This window comes from Setaria viridis, chromosome 6, assembly GCF_005286985.2.
Source record: "Setaria viridis chromosome 6, Setaria_viridis_v4.0, whole genome shotgun sequence".
Lineage (NCBI taxonomy): Eukaryota > Viridiplantae > Streptophyta > Magnoliopsida > Poales > Poaceae > Setaria > Setaria viridis.
Genome location: NC_048268.2, coordinates 610902 through 625565, shown reverse-complemented (window position 1 = coordinate 625565; position 14664 = coordinate 610902). Strand labels below are relative to the sequence as shown.

General features: G+C 48.7%; 3 protein-coding genes across 4 annotated transcripts; all 3 read left to right on the top strand.

The window, feature by feature from the left end:
• Positions 1–2749: 2749 nt before the first annotated feature.
• Positions 2750–4595, top strand: LOC117861278 (phytolongin Phyl1.1). The gene is made up of 2 exons (XM_034744808.2): positions 2750–2964; positions 3194–4595. Exon 2 carries the CDS (start codon positions 3438–3440, stop codon positions 4278–4280), a length of 843 nt encoding a protein of 280 aa, XP_034600699.1. The 5' UTR covers positions 2750–2964; positions 3194–3437; the 3' UTR covers positions 4281–4595.
• Positions 4596–5569: 974 nt separating this feature from the next.
• Positions 5570–8478, top strand: LOC117861277 (splicing factor U2af small subunit B). Its single transcript, XM_034744807.2, has 2 exons — positions 5570–5808; positions 7283–8478. Exon 2 carries the CDS (start codon positions 7308–7310, stop codon positions 8232–8234), a length of 927 nt encoding a protein of 308 aa, XP_034600698.1. The 5' UTR covers positions 5570–5808; positions 7283–7307; the 3' UTR covers positions 8235–8478.
• A 127-nt stretch (positions 8479–8605) lies between these two features.
• LOC117861275 (putative F-box/FBD/LRR-repeat protein At5g56810) lies at positions 8606–12710 on the top strand. 2 transcript variants are annotated; one of them, XM_034744803.2, is made up of 6 exons: positions 8606–9974; positions 10051–10370; positions 10590–10714; positions 10942–11778; positions 11852–12001; positions 12092–12710. In XM_034744803.2, the coding sequence occupies exons 2-6, from the start codon at positions 10271–10273 to the stop codon at positions 12494–12496; spliced, it is 1617 nt and encodes a 538-aa protein (XP_034600694.1). In that variant the 5' UTR covers positions 8606–9974; positions 10051–10270; the 3' UTR covers positions 12497–12710. The 2 variants fall into 2 exon arrangements, with proteins under 2 accessions (XP_034600694.1, XP_034600696.1); XM_034744805.2 differs by having other exon boundaries at positions 8606–10370; positions 10942–11556.
• Positions 12711–14664: the final 1954 nt, after the last annotated feature.

Below are 14664 nucleotides of genomic sequence, written 5' to 3'. Positions count from 1 at the left end.
GAGGCAGCAGGTGGCCCAGGGGGGAGCTGCGAGCTGCAAGCTGGGGGGAGCTGAGGAGCAAGTCGAGCGGCGGCGACGCGAACAGGACCACCTGGGCAGCCACGGCCAGCGCGAGCGAGCTGAGGCGCAGCTAGTGCTCGTGTTGGGCGCTCGGGAGGAGCTCTGGAAGAAGATAATGCAGAAAAAAAAAATACAAGTAAAAAGAAGATGACATGCGGGGCTTTATGGATGATAGGTCTAACGGTGAAAAATAAGCACCTTTTATCTCTCCAACCAAACAAAAATTCAGAACGAACCTATGCATCCCAACCAAATCAAATATATGAACACATCCAAAAAAGAAACAGGACCAATCCCTCCCATTTGATCCTCAAATCAAGCGCATACTAGGTCATCGAAGGACTATAATTGCACTATAACTTTATCATTCTCCGTGATATGAAAAGCATAAAATCCCACACTCTGATCTCATGGAGGAAACAATCGGATGAGACAGCATCATTGGAAAAACGAAATGCTCGCAAAGAAGGAAGGAATCGAATCACTCAGCGCAGCCATCCCCATCTCCACATCGACGGATCACCATCGGTCCCGTTCGGTGGCGAGCGAGCTGAAACGACACAGGCTGCTGAGAAGGAAGCATCTGCGAAGCAGTACGTGAACGGCACGACGACGCATGCGCGTCAGCAGACCCAGCCGTTGTGACAGGTCGGCCGTGCATTGGTCGGCTTGGCCTTTGCCGAGCACACGCTGTCGTCTGTCGACGCCACCTTTTGAACGCTTCAAAGGCAGGCAGGCAGGCAGCCTCGTCGTCGATCGTCGCCGCTGCTGAAAGCCATGTGGAGTCTTCCATGTCCCGTCCTCCTTTCCTTCCTCGTCGGCCGCCAACACTTCCAAATCGGCACGAGATGTGCCTTGTAATTTCTTTTCTGTATCTTTCAAAAAAAAAATTCTTTTCTATCTCCCTAGAGGACAGCTCAGGTGGTACGCCACGGCCGGAGTTTGCTTTACAAAGAGCGAAAATTATTTACGAACGTCCGTTTCAGTTTCCTTGTCACTGCCTTTTACTGTAGAGAATTTGACCGTTGTTAAATCTAAGGAAAAATCCTATTGTCACCGTGCAACTACAGCACAAGCCTGATTTTCAACCCAAAACTACAAAATCGGACGGAGACGACCATCCACTGTCCAAACCTGACAAAATTGGACCTTTAGGTGGTTTCCCATTTTCTAAAAATTTAAAAAGTTTTGATTTAATAAAAAAATCATAATTAATTCATTTCAAATCTAAAAAAATATGAAGTTGGCACCAAAAGTTTTCTAAAAATTTAGGCTATTTTTTGGTACTCTACTTGGATTGTTTACAACATATCTGTTACTATTTCTAATGTTTTATTGCTCTTAACAAAATACAAGGAAAATGAACAACTAAGATTCAGATAATGCCAGATAGAACACGAGTAGATAGGTTACATTTTCATAAAAATTTTTGCACCAATTTGATATTTTTCTGATTTGAAATGAATTAGTTTTAATTAAACCTAACCTTTTCAAATTTCTAGAAAATGCAAAACCACTCTTGAAACCACCCAAAGGCCAAATTTGCCCAGTTTTGCCAGTTGGATGGCTCTTGTATCTGGTTTTGTAGTTGTGGGTTGAAAATCAAACTTCTATTACAGTTGAAGACAGGGGCGGATCCAGGGCCCGGGCTGCCCGGGCTGCAGCCCGGGGCGAGACCATGAAGTCCCTCTAACCTATGTGCTGTTTAGCCTAATAAAATGAGGCTTAGGAGACAAAATTAGACTATTTTAGGTGTGATTCAACAGCTCAGCCCGGGGCGCAGCCCCGTTCTGGATCCGCCCCTGGTTGAAGAGTGATAATTAGCTGGAAATATACTTCACAAATATTATCTACCTTTAAGCATATGTATTATTTTTCGGGAACGTAGTCAAGTTTGCACAAATGCTGCAAGATAAAAGGCCCCTTTGGAGGGCTTCCAACGGATTCGGTTGCACCTTTGTTAAGTCTAAAGTTAGGACACGTAGGGAAGATAGTCATTATATTAATTTAATGCTACATTTTTTGTAGTAGTAGCATTTTCCTTTTTCAAAACTCGTGTAACATGAGCAAAGCCACGCATGGATTATCGGTTGTCATGGCACGATTAATACAGCACAAGATTCACTATTAGAGCACCTCTAAGAGTCTTTAAAAAAATTTGCCCAAAACTATCTATTGGAGACTGTACTAAAAAATTATTTTTCCAAATTCATGTTATCCCGTAGTAGATCCCTGATAATAAACTCCTCAAAACTTCAAAACTAGCTATATCAGCACGTGTGGGCCCTCTGTTGAACCGCCGTCAACTCCCCCTCCTCACAACCTGTTTTGATCGAAGTCCTAGCGCCGCCGCCCGCCCGCCGCTGCCTTAAGGGATCTTTCAAAGTTGCTCTTAGGGACGCAAGTTTTTACTTTTGGTCACTGGATTGACTCATAACTAAGTTTGCTAGACTTTACAACCTTCCACCTGTACATCTAGGATGATCAATAAACTAAAGATAACCCACGACTATCCATTAGGTAAGCCACTCTCTAGTCACACATCATAACAACCGCAAGATGATCTTTTAAACATTCCCGGCATCTCTTAAACAATGACACATACAAAGCCCAAACCGCGTGGCATTTTCAATCTCTTTTTCCTTTTTTTGCCCTTCTCGCTCCATTTAATGCCGTGCTTGATTGCTTGTCGTCTTGGCATGGTTGCCCGGTCAATCCAACCCCACCTCACCTCACCTCAGGCCAAGTCTTCTCCTCTTCCTCTTCCACCCGGTCGTCTTCCCCCTCCCTCAGCCCGCATCAACCACCCCTCCCACTACTACTCCCCCTCTCCCTCCCCAAATCCCCACGCGGCTTCTCCCTCTCGCGCCCATCCACGGCGCCCCGCCGCGCCATTCCGTCCAGGTAATTCATCCCCGTGTTCTCGCTGCTGCCATTTGATTTGGCTCGTTCCGTCGCCCGCGGCGCGAATGATTGGTTCGTCGGGAAAGGCGCCGCCTTTTCTCCCATCCTGAGCCCGATCCTCGTTTTCCTGGGTTTGGTCCCGGGGGAAATGCTGTAAGGGATCAGGGGCGCCGGAATCCTGCGCGGGGTTGGGCGGATACATACTGACTGTGGCTTGCTAATTTTGCAGTTCTTGATCCGTGATCCTGCCGTCGTCGGTCGGTCGCCCAAGGACTCGCCGCCGCCTGTCGCCTGGGCGAGCCGGTCCTGAATCGCCGCCGGGCTCCGGCGCTACCCGCTGTTCTTCCGTCAGCCGCGGATTCTGAGGCAGACGGATTCGATTCTTGTGGTGATCGCTGAATTGGGGGCAGGCAACTGGTTATTGTTGCCGGCGACGAGGGTTGGCAGCGCGGCTGATCCGGCGGTTTCGATTGATGAATTCGCGCCGGTCGAGATCAGTGAAGCTCGTGTCGGCGCGCGCCAGCAAGCCCCTGGAGGTGGATATCGCCGAGTCGGACCCCCGGATGAGCTCCTCGGCCGACAACACCGTCTACTGCTGCATCGCCAAGGGCCGCAGGGTCATCTACTGCTACAACAGCAAGGACGGCGACCCGGAGACGGAGGCCGCCGCCGCGCTCTGCCTCGAGCACTCGCCGCCGCACCACCGGCATTACGTCCACACCTCGGGGTCACGGAGCTACGGGTACCTCATGGCCGACGGGCACACCTTCTTCGCCATCATCGACCCCAGCGTCGGGAACGCCGGCGCCCTGCAGTTCCTGGAGCGCGTGCGCGACGTGTTCAGGAATAGTGTGAACCGGAATGGGTTCCATGACTCGCTGGTGCCGGCGGTGCAGAGGCTGGTGGCGTCGCTGGAGAAGATGCCCCATGCCGCGTTGGTGCTCGAGGAGAGCGCGGAGAGGGGAGGGACGAACGAGGGCTCCGGCTGCACGTCGTCGAAGGTGCCTCTGCTGGGGAAGAGTGGCAGCAGGAAGGAGAAGAAGAAGAAGTCCAAGGATAAGTTGGCGTCGACCGGGGATGGCGAGGATGAACGCCATGGGACTAGGGGGGTGAGGATAGATGTGCCGGCGGAGGAGGTCGGAGGAATGTCGCTGGAGCGGAGCTTGAGCCAGTCCAGGCTCCGACGGCAGCAGCCGTCGCGGTCACTGTGGATGCGCCATGTGAAGATCATCATCGTTGTCGACGCCGTCATCTGCCTGTTGTTATTCGCTGCTTGGCTGGCCGTGTGCAAGGGGTTCCGGTGTGTTTCTTCATGATGAGAAGAGAATGTTTGCATCTGCTGTGTACAGTTTTTGAGGGACTGGGAAGGCTCTGAATGGATGTGGTGAGGTTTGATGTCTTCCTTGTTGGAAAGGTAAATATAAGGCAAACAAAAAAATGATGGTAGAGAGAGATCATGTGGTAAAACGATCCGACGGTGTGTTCATGATCAGATCATGAGAATGGAGGCCCGATGTCCTGAACATGTACATACACCTCATCTCTGTACATGAGAATTCAGTAGGGTTTTTCGTAGATATGTGTGTGATATATGATTCCTTTTCTAATAATAGCTGTGCAGTTGATGATAAGATATACCTTGCTTACAGATTTACAGTATATGAGTGAACAGACATGTCTTTTCATTGCCCCTGGGGGCCTTTCTGTTGATTTCTGCTCTCATGGAAACCAGTCTTTTGTGAAGCTCTGTGTGTGTGGTGCTGAACTTGTTGAACACCATATCAAAAGAATGTTCATTGCTACATGCTGCTGCTGTTTTACTTCAACAACCCCCCCCCCCCCCCCCCCCCCCCCAAAAAAAAAAAAAAAAAAGGTGATGCTGCTGCTCAGTGTTAAGAAGGCATTTCCCTTTGCTCCAGCAGCAGCAGCTGAAGTAAGTAACCAGTGTGACTGTACGCGAAATTCAGTATCTACTGGCCCAGTGTTCCCTGAAAATGGAACTAGAGCCCCAGCTAAGCTCACCGTCAGTGAGAAGAACATCGCCGGATCTCCTGATTCCGTGACCGTTTAGAGTAGAACCCGCGAGACATGAACATGAACACGATCCAGAAGCAGCAGCTACACCAAGAGCAGAGAGGGTTTCAGTTTCAGCGCTGCTGTTGTACCAGCTTGCCGTCGCATCCTTCATCTCTTTCTACTTTGTCCAACCCATTCCATCAACACGAGATGTTCGATGTGGACGAGTTGGCTACTTGGTTATGATGATGTTGCCGATCCAACATTCCAGCCGGCATGACTCGTGTGCCTCAACAGAGTGACATCACAGCCTACTATGTTCAGGTGCTGTCTGTGTCGAGCCGTTTCACATTCGGTTCAGAAATGCCATGCCCATCAGCAGACAAAGGAAGGAGGTTACGGGCCTGGGAATGGGCTGTGTCGATCCGGTAAGGGCGAGCAAGCTCATGGGCTGCTACGTTTGGACCCATCATTGTGGGCTGGGCTGGCCATTGGACGTGGCCCACCAGGTCATGGGTCGGGGTCAAGAAAGGCTCAGCCTGCCTTAATGCCTTATTATCTACCATGGCCCAGGACCTCATCAATATTTTGTTTTCGTCGGGAAAAAAAAAATCTCCTTCCGTTCGTTCTGCCTTTCAGCCCGAGGAGCGGAGGAGGCGGCGTCGAGGGCGACGGCGGCGCAGCGCAGCGCCGCGCTGGTGTCCACGCGGCGGAGGCGGCCCTCGCAGGTGGGAATCCTTGCGCCTAGAAGAGAAGGGATCCAGAAAAAGTTGAGAAGCCGCCGCCCGCCTCGTCCGGCACCAAACCCTAAGCGGGTTCAACAACGAGGTCGCCCTGATCCCATCCCTTACCCCCCTTCTCGGATCTGTAGATTTGTTTTCCACCGGCTCGTGTGTAGTTTCCACTGGTTCCTGTCTATGTATCTGTGTGGTTTAGAAGAGGGAAAAAAAAGTAACTTCCGCGGTTGAGAAATTACTTTGTTTTTTTCGATGCCGAGCCTTGACGGTGTGATTGATAGCATAGGGAGGAAGTGGCTTGTTTTTCTGTAGTTCAGTGGCTCCAAGTAGCATGTAGAGAGGACAGCATCTTCTTGCTGCACACCGTCTTAAAATACTATTGGTGACATTAAGTTCTCGATTGTTGCCTGCCTCAAGTATGCTCTCATCTTAAGAAATAGTAGAGCCTGTAGTATGAATGTATGATAGATGTAGAGATTAGTGGGTAACTTGTTTTTCTTATGTAGTTCACCTGATAGTAAACATATCAAACGTTTCACCTAGGAGATGGCATCTTCTTAGAATGGTATGGCTAGCTTCTTGTATGAACCTGTGTTTGACAGGAAGAGGGACATCGTTTACAGCAAGAGTGCTTGATGCAGCAAACAGATGTTTTTGCAAAAGGCTACACTCTGTATCTGGGATCTGGGAGATGGTTTTGCTTCCTGATGCTTCCCCCCACACCCCCTTTTTCTATCTGTTTTCACTTTTCAGTTCATTACTCAATTAAGGAACCAGAAACACTGAACACAAACATCTGTTTTCCTTTTGTGTGTGTCCCTTTTTTATAAATAATATTTGTTGGGAGAAGGAAATTTCCATGCCTGCTTTGCTGCACAACTTTTGCGTGTCTATGTTTGCCCATGTTGGCTAAATTCAATTATAGGGATCACTGTATGTCCATTTTTTTTAAAACTGCACAGTATATCTACTTAGGCTTCAGTTGATTTCTTGTCTTGACACCATCAAGATTGCCATGCAAGAATACTCTGGTTCCATTTATCTGAGTTCAGTTGAGATTCCTTGAATTTGATATTATCAGGCACTTGAACTGAATTTTCCACAATCAGTTAATTTTCCATGAAAAATGTGTAGAGTTCTGTGATCACATAGTTCGCTTCTAAGTGAAGTTTTCATCTCTTTTCTCTGGTCAATTTATCACTTTTTCCTGGTTGATGCCTTGATCCAGCAGTGCTCTTTCCGAAAAATAGTGTATGCTGATTGCTGAACAAAGTAATATATTGCTCTGAATCTGCAGAAATGAGACACTTTTGAACGGTATATCTGCTGAATCAGGACACACAATGATTGCTGAACAATGTAATCTGTTCCATCTGCTTTATCACTAGCTATCTTGCATATCAACAGTGAATGTATAGGCACCGGGGATATGGATACCGAGCACTGCGATTGGATTATTCCTTTATCCTCACGCTTTCTAGATAACCAAACCATGAATGTATAGGCACTCTAGTTCTCCTTATATTGAAGATGGTTACTGATACTGTTCTTGCTTATGCTTGCAGGTTTAGTGTCAGTCAGAGCTGAATCATGGCGGAGCACTTGGCTTCGATCTTTGGCACTGAGAAGGACAGGGTGAACTGCCCTTTTTACTTCAAGATTGGGGCTTGTCGTCATGGGGATCGCTGCTCCCGTCTGCACAACAGGCCAACCATATCTCCGACTCTTGTGCTTGCTAACATGTATCAGCGCCCTGATATGATAACCCCTGGAGTTGATGCTCAAGGCCAACCCATTGATCCTGAGAAGATGCAGGAGCATTTTGAGGACTTCTACGAGGACATCTATGAGGAGCTGGGCAAGTTTGGTGAGATTGAGAACCTGAATGTCTGCGACAACCTTGCTGACCACATGATAGGGAATGTCTATGTCCAGTTCAGGGAGGAAGAACAGGCAGCTGCGGCATACAATGCTCTTCAGGGCCGCTTTTACTCTGGCCGCCCGATAATTGTGGAGTTTTCTCCTGTGACTGACTTCCGTGAAGCAACCTGTAGGCAGTATGAGGAGAACAGCTGCAACCGTGGTGGTTACTGCAATTTCATGCATGTGAAGCAGATTGGGAAGGATCTCAGGAGGAAGCTCCATGGGCGCTCCAGTTCCATGAGGTACCATGGGAGAAGCAGAAGCCCCCCGCCTCAAAGGAGGGGGGGCCATCGTGATCGTGATGACTACCATCGTGGCCGTGATGATTACCGTGGTGGTGGTGGTGGTGGCGGCGGACGGGGTAGAGGCAGCAGGCATGACAGGTATGATGACGGAGGGGGCAGAGGCGGCAGGCACGAAAGGTACGATGATGGAGGGGGCAGAGGTGGCAGGCACGACAGGTACGATGATGGAGGAAGGCGCAGGCATGGTAGCCCACCCCCTAGGCGTGGGAGGAGCCCAGTCAGGGAGAGCAGCGAGGAGCGCAGGGCCAAGATTGAGCAGTGGAACCGTGAACGCGAGGCAAAGCAGTGAGGTCCCTGCGGCAAGCTTTCTCGAGACGAGCATTGTTTGCTGGAGTTGTTGCTTAGCTCGTCGTTTACCGCTATATTCTAAGTGGACCTGTGTTGGTTGATATTCTGCTTGGTTAAGTAACCTTAAGTGCAGGATTGCTCAGTTTATTTCAGTTAATCGAACATGTAAACTTGAAATATTTAAACATCTGTATTGCGTCGGATTATTTGTTGTCGAAAGCTATCATTTGCGGTGTTAGTGTCAAGTCAGACTTGTCATTCGAATTGCCATCTCGCTTCCAGTCTTGCTATATGTTGTTGTTCCTGGGTGAGTTTCACAGTCTCTTCTCGTCTGGATGGCCTTTGGCACTTTTGGTATGTGCAGTAACTTGCAGCAGGTGTGATTCGAAGTTCCAGGGTGCTTTCTTTTTGTCATGGCTGGAGGAGGGTCCGAGTCACATGGGGCTTGTGCTGGTAGGCATGGATGAACTGGAATCACCCTGGCCCTGTTACTAGTGCGCGTTATGTACTTCCTTTCTTCCTCACTGTCACGGCCTCACCTCCCTTGCAATTTCTCCCTCCCTCCTTTCTTTACCATGCTCAGCGCGCTCGATAGCTGGCTCCTCACAAATGGCAGAGTGCAAAGCAAGGCGAACCTGCAACGGAAGGAGACGGTGGATCACATCACTGGACCCACGACCAGGAGGTATGCGATCTCCATCTGGTGCTGCGACCGGAGCATGTTCCCGCAGCACGCATCGCGGCGGCGCCGTCGTTGTCGGCACCGGACTCGCGCTCCTCCTCCGGATTTCCCTCATCCTGTTCCTCGCAAGGCAGGTTCCGTCCGATCGGCTTTGTGCGGCTCGGACCGGGTGGATCCGGGTCCGGGGTGGCGTGCCGCGCGCTTCCTCGCCGAGCTCGGACGCCGGGGGCCATGGCGCGCCACGGAGCCGGAAGGCGCGGCAGGGCGGCGATGGCACGCGCGTGCGCTCAAGAGAGAGCTGCGTCCCCAGTGCCGCCGACCCCTCGCCTGATTCGAACGCCGGAAGGCGCGGCAGGCGGCCACCACGCACAGGCCATGCGCGGCGGCTCTTGGCTGCCGTGGCCCCAGAGGTGTGAAGCACGGTTGCCGGTTGTCCGGCGGGCCCATGCAGGAGACGAGGAATGGGGTGGCGGAGCGGCCTTGCCCTGTCCAGCTTCTTCCTACCTCGAATTCTCGAGCTACGTGTATGCCACTGATGGCGCGCACCGGAGCTGATCCGTGCTTCTTTGATCGCCTAGCCAATCTTTGGTCAGTCAGGTTCAGCACGGCAAACTGGTTACGAGGGCTCCGCGAGGACGAAGGTGAAGGATGCAGCAGGATGCGGCGCGTTGGCGGCGGCGGCGGTCGGTTGGATGCAGCAGGAGGCGACGTCCGGCCGGCGACGCGCCGAGACGTGTTTGCGGGCGTGTGGCGCACTGGCGCGCGCGCTCAGCCTCCGGCGACGCTGGTCCTCGATGACATGCGCATCTGCACGCGCCGCCCGGAAGCGAGCTGAGCTGCAGGAGCATTGGCAAGAACGTCTCTGGCTTTAACCTGCAAGCAATATGAGCTGCAGGCGCCACCGCCAGGGCGGCGGCGAGGACGATGACGCAGCAGGGAGACAATGGTCAAACGCCCCATTGCAGCATCGCGGTTGGTGTTGGTCGGCGGAAGCGGCGAGGAGACCTCAAGCGCTGGCATCTGATGTGCATGCAGTTGGATGCTTTCCTTGCTTACGATGTATTCCCTCCATCCCAACTCCATTCCAAATTGTAGATCGTTTTGGTATATCTCGTACCTTTTCCTATTTATCCAGAAATACACGGGATGACAACGGCGATGCGCACACGACATAGAATCCTTTACGGCAGAGGAGTTCCAGCGGAAGGAGTACTTCGATTCCAACCCCAATCCAAACTGAATTCAAAACCTGCCAAGAACAGAGCGGGGGAGATGCGGCATATATACAGATACAAAGATAAATAGAGGAACAGACTTCTGAGGCACGGAGCCGACGCGAGATCTGCTGGAGGAAGATGATCTCGGGAGGAAGAAAGGTATCGTCGTCTACTGGTACCATGGAGACGCCGGCGCTGCAGAGCGAGCAGGAGCGGCCTCGGCAAACAACAGCCTCGAGTAAGTTCGTTAAAAAAATCTTTCTTTTTCCGTAAAACTGGTACCTAGAGCATTTAGCATGGGTGAGTGCGTAGCCGGTAGCCCCCTCCGCTGATTCGTAATAAAAATCCGGCTTTGAGAGGACGCTTCGAGATACTGCTGTGTTCTCAGCTTGAGTTTGTTCTCATAGATCTACTAACGTCAGATGGTCTCTCGTAACCATGGCTTGTTGGGTTGCAGATGGGTCTACTGCTCCAGTGGTGGATGGAATTCAGGGCACGACGCCCTCACCCAGTCGTCGAGTTGATGGTGGCGATTCCAAAGATGGAGAAACATCGGGATGTTCAATCCCGGACCTTCCTATGGTACGGCACCAAGTAATTCTGATATGGAATTGCAATCTTAATTTCACCAGGACTACTCTAACCACGTTAATTCATATGATTAAGCTATCTGAATATATATTTACTCATAAACCAAGCAAAGATTTTTTTTAGTGCTGCAATTTTGTCACGGTCCTGCAGTCCTCTGAAATAGTAGCTTTGCTTTGTTCTAACTCTGATATACTAAGGTGCTGGTGATTCTGATGCAGGACATCTGGCGCCATATACATTCTTTAATGCCAATGGATGCTGCTGCTCGTGCTGCTTGCCTTTCTCATGCCTTTCTAAGTTCCTGGAGATGTTATCCCAAACTTACTCTGAATATGCGTGCGCTTTGCTATAAGCCACGTGCTTGTGGAAATTATTTTTTTCCAACGTATGATGGTGGAAACTTAACCTGCAGAATTGATAGCATCCTGAGAAATCACTCAGGCATTGGCTTGAAGATACTGAGGCTTGATTTATATGGTCAATTCAGATCTTTTCCTTATATCGATAGTTGGCTCCAAGTTGCTGTTACACCAGGGATTGAAGAGCTGACACTTAGGCTACATGAAAAGTACAAGCTCCCATGCTCAATTTTATCTGATGGGGTTAGAAACTCAATTCGGTCTCTTCAACTTGACTGTTGTGTCTTCCGCCCCACACCTGAACCTGGCCCGTTGAGAAACCTAACAAAACTGAGCCTGATGCGTGTGCGTATCACAGGGGATGAATTGGAGTGCCTTCTTTCCAACTCCCTTGCTTTGGAGCATTTGGACCTCACTAATTGCGACGAAATAATTATCCTGAAGATACCTTCTGTGCTGCAGCAGCTTTGTCAGGTGACAGTTTTTGTATGTAAGAATCTGCAAGTTATAGAGAATAAAGCACCAAGTATCTCCAGTTTCACCCTTACTGGAGAAGTTTCAACACTCTCTCTTGGAGAAGCATCGCAAAAGATGAAGGTCTTGGGCTTGCACCATGCGAATGCCGTCCATTATGCTCGTGCTAAGCTTCCAGCCATTATGCCAAATCTTGAGAGACTTTATTTATGTTGCAATGAGGTATACTGTACAGTAGTAATACCTCTATGTGATGGTGTATAATTAATCTGAACATGATAAATTTGTTGTGCAGGTGGATACACCAATGCTGCCCACCAAATTCCTCAATCTCAAGCACCTGTACATTCAGACTATTGCGCCGACCTTTTCCCCATACCTCGATTATTTTTCTCTGGCTTCTTTCTTGGATGCGTGTCCTTCCTTGGAGTCTTGGAACCTGGAGGTAAGGCGCTGTCCATCTTATCCTGCAAATTAAGATATATGGCCACTCATTTGGGTGTGTCCTCATTCAATTCCCTGATTTTGTCTTCAGGTATCTCATCAGGAAGTTATGGAGCATGAATCGATTTTTGGAGGTTCTTCACATTTGAGGCAGCTGCCTGAATGCCGCCACCACCACCTCAAGAGTGTTGGGATCATAGGATTCAGCTCTGCAAAGAGCTTGGTTGAGCTAACATGTTACATTGTCAAGAGCGCAGTCTCACTCGAGCGACTTACATTGGACACCCTTCCTTTTGTTTCTAGGTGTTCTGGGGCAAACAAGCACGAAGATTGCACTTCCATTAGCATTAGCAAGTCTCTGTTCGAGGAAGTCCCTAGAGGGGTGGCGGCTATAAGAAAGTACATTGAGGATAAAGTCCCACCTACAGCTGAGCTAACTGTTCTGGAACTTTGCCCACGGTGTCATACCACTATTGTGGATGAAGATAGAGGGTAAAGTTATCATAATAATTGCGCCATGTGCAATTAGATTGTTGGAAGAGTTATTATCTTAAATGCACAATGTATGGTCACTTTAATTTAGTTATAGATATAGATAACTGCATGCTTTTGTTTCTTTAATCCTAGCTCGGACCTGTAACTGTTTTGTTTTATTGGTTCTATATCGTGTTTCAACTTTGGCTTATACAAAGATGGTTGCCGTTTCTTCAGTTGAAGTATTATTATTGGCTACAACCTCGTACCTGATTCAATTCATGGTGACTTAACATTGGATGATCGAGTTGCACATCATTTTAATTGTACTAAAAATAGGAAGACATTAGTCAGACTACTAGCAGTTAGAAATTACAAAAGCAACAAAAAGATATCGTCCAATAAGCAATGCAAGAATGGCCCATCGCTACAAGTTCTCTGGTCCTGCGAATGAAAAAAAAACCCAAGCCATCTGCGCTTCGGTTCAAAGTTGAAACACTCACCAGTGCTTACTCAGAACGGGTTTTGGTTGAAGCTAGATTCATGTAAATTTCGAAGGTGTCTGCCCACAATCGATGTGAGCCTGATGAGAGTCGTGGCAGGTAGCCTGTGTGAAATGTCTCCAAGATCCAAGCAGCAACAGGTACCTGCTAGAAGCATGGATGGAAAGGAAGAGGGACATAAGAATCGATCTGGAGGGCAGAGGAAAAAGGCCTCCAGTTGTGAAACATAAAATCCATGTCAACCCACCCAACCTCGCCCCTGCTGCCCAGCAATCCTGGCCATGCCGGTGGCGAGTATCGTTCATGCCATTCCTGCAAATAACACGTTCCCATATTTCCTTATTTTCTCAAATAATAAAGATAGATACTAGTAGTTAGAAAATACAAAAAAGCAATAAAAAGACGAGAGTCCGTCAATCGTTAAAGGAAATCGTTGGGCTCAAAGGTCGCTGGCCCATCATACGTAACGAACAAGGCCCAAGCACAACAGATTCAGGCCCTGCTGTCATCTTTCTTTTTCCGTATTTGCCCCGCACTGCAAGCACACTCTTCACCTTTTTTTTTTTTGGTCCCCAAATGAGCTCTTTGTCATGGATATATTTTGCCTGCATTAACAAACAAGTTTAAGAATTGATACGTACGTAGCCAAAACTTTTATTGTTTGCATTGACCTAACTAGTGGAGTAACCTTGCAGGTTTCAAGCTTTCTTTCTTTCTTTTTTCGAAACGGCACCGGTTTTGAGTACCGTATAATCGTGCACGGCAGCATGTACAATTCCATTCCGATTCGTCCAGGACAGGAGCTAGCCTGAGTGGTTGTCATCAAGCGTTGGAGATGGTTGCATAGACCTGCACGCTCTGCCTCTGCTTCCCAGGATTACAAGTACGTAGTAGCAACCATAATTACTTACCATGTTCACCGATCATTATTCCACGTAATTTGTTAGACCTATGATATGAACCCTAATTATATTACGGAGCTAGGAGCTTAAAACCAGGCGTCGCATGTGACGTGCGTACGATTAGATGAGATCTCTTCTTAATCTTAAAGGTTACTGCCTGATCCATCCACATGCGGCGTGACATGATTTCACCAGCTGGTGCTCTAGCTACAAAACAAACGCGAGCTGGTCGAAAATCCCCTCACCTTTTCTCGCTGTTGCAGTTGGAAATGCATCATCTGTAGGCCCCCTGCTGTGTGCCTGATGATGCATCTGCAGAGCATGCATCGTCCTTAGTTTGTCTTCTCGTGCTTAGTTTGTCCGGCCGATCGAGTGAGTTCGTTCAGAGCTGTTGCTGCACTGCATCTGCATAGTAGACAGAAAAAGGCATCAAGAAGATGACATGGGGAGTGTGATGGATTCGTCACTTGTCTGCGTCCAGCTTTTCAGCTCAGGGAGGGAAGCTGAAGAATGCCAGTTCGGATCTGGATTATTCTTCATCTTTTTTTCAATGATTAGTTAGATTCACTGTTTCTAAGCAGCATAGTTTGTTTATTTCTTCTTCTTTTTTAGAGAGGCTAAAAAAAGAAGCATACTAGTAGTTTATTTGATGAACACAACACATTTTGTCAGACAAATGTTAATAGCTGATTATTGAAAGGAGTCTTAGCTTTGATTAGAGACCAACCCTCAAGTAGGAGTTGTTGTCCGGATTGAAAGGAAAAAGCAGATGAAAGCAGCATGTT